Source organism: Cyprinodon tularosa, unplaced genomic scaffold (assembly GCF_016077235.1).
Source record: "Cyprinodon tularosa strain WSP-4 unplaced genomic scaffold, ASM1607723v1 ctg165, whole genome shotgun sequence".
NCBI classification, from domain to species: domain Eukaryota; kingdom Metazoa; phylum Chordata; class Actinopteri; order Cyprinodontiformes; family Cyprinodontidae; genus Cyprinodon; species Cyprinodon tularosa.
Genome location: NW_024038483.1, coordinates 857,198 through 868,245, shown reverse-complemented (window position 1 = coordinate 868,245; position 11,048 = coordinate 857,198). Strand labels below are relative to the sequence as shown.

Sequence of the window (11,048 nt, the reverse complement as noted above, 5' to 3'; positions counted from 1 at the left end):
TGTATTGTCACATATCTCATTTTAAGAGTTAGAGTTTCAGTTTTTCCAAAGTCTCTTACAGTGCAGCAAATGTGCTGCTTGATAGTTGTCTCTTTGGAAGACATTGATGAGTTGGGGGGGCTTTTACAGAGCTCTGTGTGAATGTGGGAAGCTGATGATGCTGGTAAGTGAGCAACTCTGCTCCCTGTTGTTGGGATCAATAATTCTGTGCCCTGAGTTACTGGTTGATATGAAAAAAGAAGCTTCAGAAGTTTTTGGCATTGATGTGTACGATGGAAAGTTACTTTATAATTAAATTATATTAACAATAATCTACATATGTTGGCTATTTACATTGATATAACTTGCTAGGACTTGGAGGGACCATCAATTGCCTTTAGAGATAACTTTAGGTTATCATTTTGGCATAAGATCACAAAACAATCACAAAAGGTACCCTGGGACTTGGCAGCAAATTCACAGTCCACAAAATCCAGTACTATATTGGATTGAGATCTGATTTATATTGAGGCTGGAAACAGCCATTCGAAAATGGATATACCATGGTAATAAAAGAATGAGCATGGTCAGCAGGAACTATGCATCTCAAACCAATAAGATTCCCCTCACCCGTTTAAAACACTACCACCAGCCTGAGCCATTGAAACAAGTCAGGATTGATCAACTTTGATGCTGTTATTTCTATTTCTATCTACTCTTGAATATAGAAGCCATAACCAAGTCTAATTATAACGTTTTTACAGTTTTACTGTGAAACTGTCAATGTAAACTGTTCTTTCAGAGTCCTTTCTCATTTGAAAGTAGTGGCGTCTTAAGGGTTTTTCATCTGTTTTCTCTCCGTCAAACATCATTTTTATCTCCATCCTGATGACGTATAAATGTGGGTCTGTGCTAGAGTCATTATTTGTGTTATTATAGAGATTGCTGTGTATAAATCGTGGTAATGAAGCCTACTAGATCTAGATCACTTTCCCTCATGCAACCAGAGGCTCATCCGTCTGTGAAGCAGCCAATCAGCCTCCAACTGCACCCTCTCGTAATCCAATCAGCATCAAGCTTCCAGCTTTAAATACCTTCATATTCAATGATCAGCGTGCTACGCAACAAGCATATGGCTTGGATCGCATGTCAGATTTTAACTAAGGTGACCTTGATTCAACCCTCATCCATCCCCTTCTCCACCATCCTCATAAGCTTCATCTAGCTCCTTCTCTTAGCTGCTGCTTGTCCCTACTGAAGCAATTCCTTGCTTCCTTCCTTCGCTTTTCACAAGGTAATTCCGGCTGGTCTGGCAGAAGACCACCATATTGCGCCTGGTTCTACAAGAGATCTTTTCCTTAGTGTAGCTTTTCCTCTCCACTCTCACTTCATGCTTGCTCATCATGGAGATTCATATGAACCTACACCTATTCCAGCTGGCATTCCATCTCCGTTCCACCACCAGTTTCAGGCCTAGGGGGCTTCATCCCTGTTCTAATTTGGCAGCTCATGGATATAATCCAAGTAAATTTCAATGTTAATGTACCCTGCCGAGCCCTGAGCACCAAAGACTTAAATCATTGTTTAAGTAAAACTCTTCTAATTTCCTTCCTGTGAGTTTTTTTTTTTTTGTGAGTTTTTCAGTTTCAAATGTTAGTAAAAACTTAAATTGTCCAAATAACCATCTTTATTAAGCATTAGAATAAGACAGAATATGTTTTTTTAAGTGACTTAATTGAAAAAAATGGAGCCCTTTAAAATATTTAATAACAATTGTCAGGTTGTTTTTAGGTGAAAATAATAAATAGTCCAAACCATCTGAAGGAGAATAAAATGATTAAATGCAGTCTAAGATATTGAAGAAAAAGCCTTGTACTTCTAATGGATAATTTTTTGAAAAGTACAAAACTTCATTCTCTTGATAGTAGATTAAAAGATTTATGCAGCCACAAAAAAGTGTTTCACCACAGTGTTGATAAAAGTGTTTAGAAATCATGTTGTAAGGGATACATAGCCTTGAACTGCTGCCATCCGTCAGTGGAAATATATATAAAACAACAACAAAAATATTTTACATGCCAATAATGAGCCTTAGAGTGGAAATTAAGTTGGCAAAAGTAACAAAGTTGGCAGCAATGAAAGAGAAGAAAAGAAAGACATAAAGAAAATAGAAAGAGTGGTGAAATAAACTCTCCCCTGAAGTGTGCCAGCTCCCCTTGGAGAACAGTCAGGTGCTGGTGGGGCCGCGGATGCTAATCACGCCAAACTGTGACTCTGCTCCCCTCAGCTTTCCCACACTCGCTCCATTTAAGGAGCTCCCACTCAACAATGGGCATGTGCCTTGTTAAATGCTAATTCATCCACACACAAGCAGCCCCTGGCTCTTCCCACAGGGTAATGTTTATTGTTTTGGCACTCTCTTTAAAGAGGACAAGAGAGACAGAAATAACCATAAATATTTTGACTTGGGTACACCAACAAATTTATACTGAGAAAACGTATAATTATATGAGGTGTTAGTTTCATAGCTCTTCAATATGTCCATTCATATGTCCCGTTTTCTGACCAACTTGTATTTTCAAGATTATTATTTATTCTTTTTTTTGTGTGCTAAAAACCAAAATGAGAATATTTAAAGTATTCTTGTATCTTTATTCCCAAAAAACCTTTTGTGTAATGTATGAATTGTTCTAAAAACTACTAAAAGTCTAAATGAGAAAAAAAGTTACTTTTATTAAAGAGTATCACTGATTATTGACATATTGTTTGTTGTTAATGTTTAGTTCCACCGTCAGTATCTGAAGGTGAGTAGGAGGGAAGTTTTCCATAAAAACACATTTATTGGATAGAAAAATGCTGTAACAATTAAAATAAAATGAGTTTTTTTTGCAAGATAAATCTCAATTTATGTGAAATTTCCACATTTGCTCCCTTTGAATGACATTTGTTTAGTTTATAAGTTACTTTAAACTAAATTTCAAGATTCTTTTTTTTGTTTAGATATTCAGATAGAAAAATGTCTGCAGATAATACAAGCCCTAGGTAAGCACATTCCCAGCCTCACTGAGTAAAATATGTAACCTTTTACAATTCACTGGTAAAGAATCCCCCCCCTCCCCCTCAGACATCTTTGTCTGGTTGGCATCTATTGTCTCACGGGGCCTCTGTGAGTGAGTTTTCTCTGGTTTCCCACACTCTGTCCATTTACTGCTTCCAAGAACAAAAGAAGTGTGTCTGGTTGCGAATCACATTAATTATTGATTCAGTTTACGAGTTTTGTCCCGCTTGCCTCTGAATGAAAATTCCTGTCATCCAGACTCATCACTACGATGCTTTAGTAAAATGTCTGTGAGGAATGCAGACATCCAAAGGATTAATGAACATTCAAAAGCTATTTTCCCTATCTTTTCTATTCAGATAGTTCCCACTGAGTTCCTGGGAGTTTATGATGGAAGGATGAAAGTGAGCTATCTATCGATTAACCATGTGAGCAGAAATATAACTATGTTACATTAGTTTAGTTTATAAACTGCAATATTTTTGAAATTAGAGATCAACTTTTATATTCAAAGGATTTAATTAAAGGATAGTTCTCTAGCCTTGATTTAAAGACATAAATAAAAGATCATTCTCTGACAGCAAATTCCTGTTGAGAGGATAAAAAGAATGTAATCAGTAAAATGTGATAAACTTCTCCTTGTTGGTTTCTGCTGAGAGTGATGGGACGATAAGTGTGTGCTCAGTCAAAGTCATTGATCCCAGCAACATGCAGCGGCTCTGCTCACGCTCCGGGGTCACCACTTTCCCAGATTCAAACAGTGCATTGTGTGTCCTCCCCCCCTTCAGTGCTCCTGTGGCTCCCCTGAGATCAAACTATTATCCTCAAGGCAATAATACCATTCAGTGGTTTGCATCCTTTATTGTCTCGTTGCTCTCTCTGATTGGCCAAGACTGTGAGAAACTCAAGGCAAAGCAAGACCCACACATTCATATGCAGATGTGGGGCTATATAAAGCAGGGCTGCAGACAGCACACTTCAGATTCTCGCTACAGAGACCCCAACGGCAGAGCTCCAGCAATGGCTCCTACAATCCCAGCAGCAATAACCAACTCTCAAGAACACTTGCCTCTGAATCACAAGGTAAATATAAAATCGTCAAAGATATAATATTAATGAACATTATTAGTGATCATTATTGCCATTGCTGCATTGCAGAACAGGATCACTAATGAGGTTGTTTTGTTTTGTTTCTGCAGCTCAGAAAGCCTCTGGTGGAAAAGCTACGCAGAGAGCGCATCAACAGCAGCATCGAGCAGCTCAAGACTCTCCTGGGTCCAGAGTTCCTCAAACAGCAGCCAGACTCCAAGCTGGAGAAAGCTGACATCCTGGAGATGACAGTCTGCTTCCTGAGACGACTGCGGCAACAACAACAACAGCAGCATCCATCTGTGGACTCAGTAGCTGTTGATCAAGGCTACTCCCGATGTGTTCAAGAGGTGGTGCACTTCCTGTCCAAAGACGACCTGAAGACACAGTCCCAGAGACGTCTGCTGAACCACTTCAACAACCTGCAGTCTTCCTCTGAAAAGAACCTTAAAGACATTTCTTCTCTGAGCTCCACATTTCAGGCTTCCATTAAAAAAGAGCCATGTCCAACCAACAGCTCTCTCTGGAGGCCGTGGTAAAAACCAAGGACTTAGAAACTGGAATACAGATTCTCTGTTATGTACTCATGCTTGTGCTTCTCTTATATCTAAGAGCAATTGCCTGTATCAAGGCTTCCATTTTGTTGCCTTTTGTAAAGGCATGATTATGATTTTTTTCTTAAACAAGAAACATTAAATTTACACAGAAATGTTAGTTATTAGCCTAATTCTCTGATGTAAGCAATAGTATTCTTAATCTGAATATACATTTAATGTTGGCAGTGCTGACAACAGCGTACATGTTCATGCTTTGTTCCGTTTTAGGGACACTTTTGTTCTCATGTTTAAACATGTTATTAGATGTATGTGTTTTCCACATTTTCTTATGATTGATTGGCCTCATGGGTTTTGAAATTTCTTAATGTCCTGCTTTTCTGTTAAGCAGATTGAAGACAACTGTGCTGCTTTTTACCTCTGTGAGTGACAGCACCCATACCTTCAATGAAGGAATAGATTTTTGAAAAATGTCTCACAATGAATGTATCTCTTCAAACCAAGTGATGCGCAATAAAACAATCAGAAAAACAACATCTGTTTGACTTTTTTTTCAACTGTTGTTTAACATCCTTTGAAAGCATTTGCATTTTAGCTTTGTAAGCTTTGCTTTATAAAAAAATAGAGGAAAAATATCTTAGTGAAGCTTGAAAAAGCTCAGTTTAGGCAACTGGACTTGAAGTTTATAGAAGACGTTTTGCCTCTTATCCAAGAAGCTTCTTCAGTTCTAACTGGTGGTGGGGAGCGCTGATATCAATATGCTGTAGGTCTAACTAAGAACTAGGGGAGACTAAAGGTGGCTCTGATCCTTCCCACTGGATCTTAGTGAAATGTCACATCAATGCCTGATGAAGGTCAAACTTTGCAGGAAACAGTTGTGTTAAATACCAAGATAGACCACAATAGACCAATAGGCAGAGTTATAGAGTCAAGGTTTCTCTTATAGAGTGGCAGCAGCTCTGCAAATAAAATAAATAAATAAAAATCATATTTGCATTTTTCTTCTTTTTTTATATAAACCTGCTGTACATACACATATGCATACACATACATGCACATGGCAGAGGGTGAGCTGTATGTGATTGATTGATCAATAAAGTCAATCAATCAATCACATGCAGCTCGCCTTGTTACTTGTTTATTTAAAAAAAAATAGTATGACATTTAGTCAAATGTCACATTTATAAGTGAATAAAATCATTAGTTTGATTATGTTTCATAAAACATTTCAAGATATATAATTAAATTAATGATGTTATAAGATAAGATATTCTCAAACTGTCATATGATCAGTAATACACAGTATAGTGTACACACAAAAGTACAAGGTACCTGCTACCAAAACAGCCATTACAAGACAAAATGTATAAATAATCAGTACATCTAACAAAAATAAAAGGTAAAATATATGTTATAGTCTTACTGATATTTAAACAAGATTATCATGTCTTGTTTAATTTTCACTGTTCTGGAAATAAGCTGTTGTGCTAATTCTGGCATTTTGATGCATGTTGATAAGTGTGCATTGTCCTAATTTAAATAAATATATAAATTGTGTATAGTGATATGGCAATAAGGTTCCATATCAGACAGCAGGATAGTTAAAACTAGTATTCGGCTTAGAACCTGTTGGGAAAAGGCTTTTTTTTCAATCACTTGTTTTTGTTTTTTTGGGCTGTATAAAAATGTTCTTGGCTACTTTAGCTGATCTGGCAATTTCTTGAAATAGATAAGTTTCCCATCCAGCTGGTGATGCTCACACACAAGACACTCTTAGTGGTGTTAGTGTAAAAGGTCCTGAGCACCTTGTATGGGAGCTTAAACTCCAAAGGAGATGGTGTCACTGTCAGACCATCTTCACTTACATGTAGAAGTATTTGTTATTTGATATGACTTGTGGTTGAGAGACGTCCTTCCTGCAGGCTTTCTTGTTATTGCAGGAGTAGAGTTCCACAACATCAGTGTTGCAGCAAAGGATATGATCATACACAACTACAACTTGGCATGCAATCATAGATGTACCAGCATTAAGAAGAGAAGAGGGATGAAGAGTGATGAAAACACTGGACCCCTGTGATCTGCTGGTCATCAATTTAAGTTACAGACCCACTTGCAAAGGAAGTAGTCTACTTTGGCCAACTGTTATTATTGTGCATAAACAAAACTAACACAGAAAGAAAAAAAACATCTGTTTGGGCATTTGTTTTTAAAGTGAGGATAAAAATGAAATGTAGTAAAAGTTAGAGAATTAATTTTTTGCACAGAGCCATTAAAAAATAAAGAAAAATGATTACTACATACCAGCCCCCCTCTATTCAGTCCTGCTAAGTACCTAAATATTTGAATCCAGTTTTCTGAAATACGGACATATCTAAAAGGTAAAGGACATCAGACCTCGAGGACTGGAACTGAGAACTCCTGCTCGTTGTAATGCAGTGTTAAGCTGAACAAATGCATGAATGTGAAATCTGTTCAACTTGTATTCTGTTTAAGATTTGACCCAGACTGGTATTAATAGCCAAGATTGATTCTGGTGTCAGCTGAACAGCAAATATATAGACATATAGAAACGTTATTTCTATCTGTTTTTGTTTAAAGTTTCTGAAACCTTTAGGTAAATAATAACTGGTTTAGTTGTTTTCAACATATTGTTGACTTTTATCTGTTTATAAGCCTGTCATAATATGCACCATACAAAAAGAATAAAAGTGTTTATGATTCATGCTGATATGGTATCAGGTCAATATTGGTATCGCATTGAAAAGGCTGTTCATCATTGGAGAGATAAATCTACTTTCTGCATCTCATTTCTCCACTCCCAGAGAACATACTTGATTCTCTGAGGTGTCAGTGCTCAATTACATAGAGCAGCGTTTATTAGGCTATCAAATAACCATAAAGTTAAGATTTAATGGCCTTTCTACACTCTAAACCTCAACCCCAAAGAACAATTGTGGGCTTAGCTCAGGGGTGTTCTTCAAACCAGATTGACATTCACAATGGCATAACGACAAATACTGGATGATGAACGTGATGGTATCCAGCGGTTCTATTCAAGCTAGAAAATAATCTAATTCAATAAGAATAATAAGAATAACCAACTTCTCAATTTTAACAGGAAGAAAGGTCCAGCAGAACTGATCAAACTGATCCTTTAATATTTCTGCTTCCTTTCGTTTTTGGTGGTGAGTTCTTAATCATACTTGATATTATCAAAAAAAGAGTTAACAGAATACAAGATAATACTTTCATCTTAAGATATTTATTTTCTTGAAATATGCAACAACACAAAAACAACTTAAAATCCATTTTGGATGAATAAAAAAAAAAATCAATAAAATAAAATATGCATACACAGCATACAAAGAAATATTCAGTCCCTTTCCAGAAGAAAGGTTTGTTTTTTTAAGCATTTCACAAACACACCCAATCAAACAATACCTTGAAACAAGGCAGAAATATATATGCAGTGTGTAATCACACGGTGTTCGACTATTCAGTATATTTGCAGCAGTTAGAGGGTTGACTTGGCACCTTTTGGCAGTGTTAAAATTTACTCTATTTAAACAGTTTTAAAAAAACATCATTGTGGTGATATAAATCTATCACTAATCAAAACAAAAAGAGACAAATTCTTGCATAGATAAGAGACTGGATGTCTCAAGTAAATCTCAAATAGCAGCATTTTACACAATAATCTCTCAACTGTAAATTGAAATGTAAACTTAAAAAAAAAAATATTAATAATCTTGCAACCGGTCAAACTAAATGAAAATCCAATGACAGAAAGCGAAAAAGTTTTTCCTCAGGATGTTTTAAATGTCCATACTTCTTGTCTCTTCTTGGTACAGTGGAAGTAATGTAATTCTTCCATCCGAGCAGAATTTCATAATAACTCCAGCCTATTCTTTGAAAGCTCAACAACACAGTTCATGAAAGTGAAGCAGCTTCAATCCAGCTTTGCTCTTCTGTTGTTTGTGCTTTTTAAAAGCACAGCGGAGTCACGTCGTCCTCTGCATCAGGAAACAGGCGTAAAATGTCCCTGGAATATTTGGAGTACCCGTTGTGTGACAGCAGGGCTTTTCTTAATGTGAGGAAGGACTTGGTTTTCTCCAAAATGTCTGAGACAGGGAATCCGTTCTGGAGGTGCGCCTCTATCAGCGCCTTCAGCTTCTCCACTCCTGTGCAGCACTTCCTCTCTATTGAGTGAATTTTGCATCTGAGAGAGACAAAGTCAAATTTGATTAGAACTTACTCCAAGTAAATGATTTGTACAAAATAAAGACAATAAAAACAATTTCAAATATATATTTCTAGGTTAGAGAAAATAAGGCTCACCTAAAGAGTTCTTCCTTCATGGTGTCCTGGAGAGCGAGGTCGGTGTACAGAGCCATTTTCAAGGTTTGCTTCTTCTGTTTGGAAGATTTTCAGCTGCCTGCAAAGGTTCAGATGATGGCTGTGATTTCCTCTGGATCTCTGCTCTGCATTTATGCTGCCGATCTGACGCGCTTTGGGCTGTTTGGCCAATCAGGAGCTTTAAAACTCCAGACAATGGGCTGAATTTAATGGCTGTCATGTAGAACAGGTGGGATGCTTTATCTGCATGCCACTCATCAGAAAGGTCAGTGGGAAACTGTTTTCCATGAGGATGACACGGGAAAATTTAGTTCCTTTGAGTGATTCGTAAACTTGGACTTTGACCTCTAAATAAACAGATGCCTAAAAAAAGGACAAGCTAGAAATAAAATAATAAGAAAATGTCTAACAATGATAAAAAAAAAATGAACCAGTTGAATACGTGTCACATACAGAGGAATACAAATATTTGAATGCCATAAAGTTATTTAATTAATTATTTTTCCACTTTGTTTTCTTATTATAGACAAAATTCTGCTGAGTAACAGTTTCAGATTTTATTTTCCCAATTTTTTTCCCACTATGTGCTTCTCAGCAATGCACTGCATCCAAAGCAGATGGTTTGTTAGTGGAGTGGCCTCTTGTGTTCTCCTTGCCTGAGAACGGCTCCCGAGGCTTTGTTGGGACCAGACACACGTCCATTGTGTGCGCGGCTGATCTCCCTGCATACAGAAGTGTGGGAAGCCGTGTGTCTCAGCAGCTCCCAGCAGCAGTGAAAGAAGAGGGCGTGTGACTAGGGCACAGCCAGCCTTCTGCAGGCGGACATACTGGGAAACTTGAGTCAACCTCTGAGGTGATAGCACTGTGACACACAAACAGATGGGAGATGAGATAATCAGGAAGGTGAATCCACCTTAAGCAAGAGAGAATGACAACTTTAAGTGATTTTTATGGGAAAAAAATAACTTTGAGTAGATAAGAATTTAAGGTTATTGTCATAAATGATCATGTGAAATGAATTAATCTAGTAAATTCATCTTTAAACAGCTACAGCAGACCAAAGGAATGTTTACAACGAGCTAAGATCTGAGTTTCTGTTTTTGTTTTCCATATTCAGGTAACGACTGAGTTATTACCTGATCTTAACTGACTCAAAATCTGAGTCTGTTTAGATTAATCACAGGAAGGCATGGTGAATTTATTACTAACTTACAGTTACTAACTTACAGTTATTAATATTTACTCATAAAAAAGCATAATTTAATCAGATCAGATTTATTAAATTCAGCTTTTCATATATTCTGAACAAATATAATCTCAGGAGACTTTACAAGACAAACAGGTTCAAATTACATCAAGAAATGAATCAACCCAATAAAAAACAGAATTCTATTCAAACACATGCATTTTAATGAGCACTTAGAGAAGTACAAAGCAGACAAGGTCAGTTAATTACACCCTTTAGTGCATAATTTTCAAACCAGCAAACACCCAGTTGAATCTATTGGGGTTCCTTCTTCAGAGCAAACTGTCAGTGGAAAGTTGATTTCTTTTAGTCACTTTTGGTATTTTATTTGTGTTTATATTCTAGTTCCTTGTTTCTTATGTTCATTGTGTTTTATCAGTCATTTATCCAATTTTTTCAGCCCAACTTCAGTTACTTGCCCTCCCTCACAGCTGCACCTCGTTTCTAATCAGCCACCTGCTCCTTGTTCAGTAATAGACTCTCCAGCTTAAATGCCTCTCAGTTTCTCAGTTCTGGGTAAGATTATCATGATTTTCCCACCAGTGTGTTTCTTTGAGATCATTTTGTGACGTTTTATCCAGGAATTAGTCCATGGACTTTAGTTTTTGAACTTTCCTGTTAATGTAAAACTGTTTTTTCTCACCTGCCTCCTCCCTAATCTTGGGTCATGCTGTGCATAACAAGAAACTTTACTTTTATTTTAAAATAAAATGTCCACATATTGCAGTTTATTTAAATTGGACAATTAAGAACTGAGATGTATGAG

The 11,048-nt window shown here is 36.8% G+C and overlaps 1 protein-coding gene across 1 annotated transcript; it reads left to right on the top strand.

Annotated features, from left to right (window-relative positions):
• Positions 1-3,730: 3,730 nt before the first annotated feature.
• LOC119780697 (transcription factor HES-5-like) lies at positions 3,731-5,214 on the top strand. The gene is made up of 2 exons (XM_038280811.1): positions 3,731-4,120; positions 4,237-5,214. The coding sequence occupies exons 1-2, from the start codon at positions 3,746-3,748 to the stop codon at positions 4,663-4,665; spliced, it is 804 nt and encodes a 267-aa protein (XP_038136739.1). The 5' UTR covers positions 3,731-3,745; the 3' UTR covers positions 4,666-5,214.
• Positions 5,215-11,048: the final 5,834 nt, after the last annotated feature.

What these genes read in the sequence shown, in the direction of transcription:
- LOC119780697 (XM_038280811.1), top strand. Translation starts at nt 3,746, where the DNA reads ATGCAGCGGCTCTGCTCACGCTCCGGGGTCACCACTTTCCCAGATTCA. An exon ending in ACTTGCCTCTGAATCACAAG is followed by an intron (nt 4,121 to 4,236) that starts GTAAATATAAAA and finishes TTGTTTCTGCAG; the next exon opens with CTCAGAAAGCCTCTGGTGGA.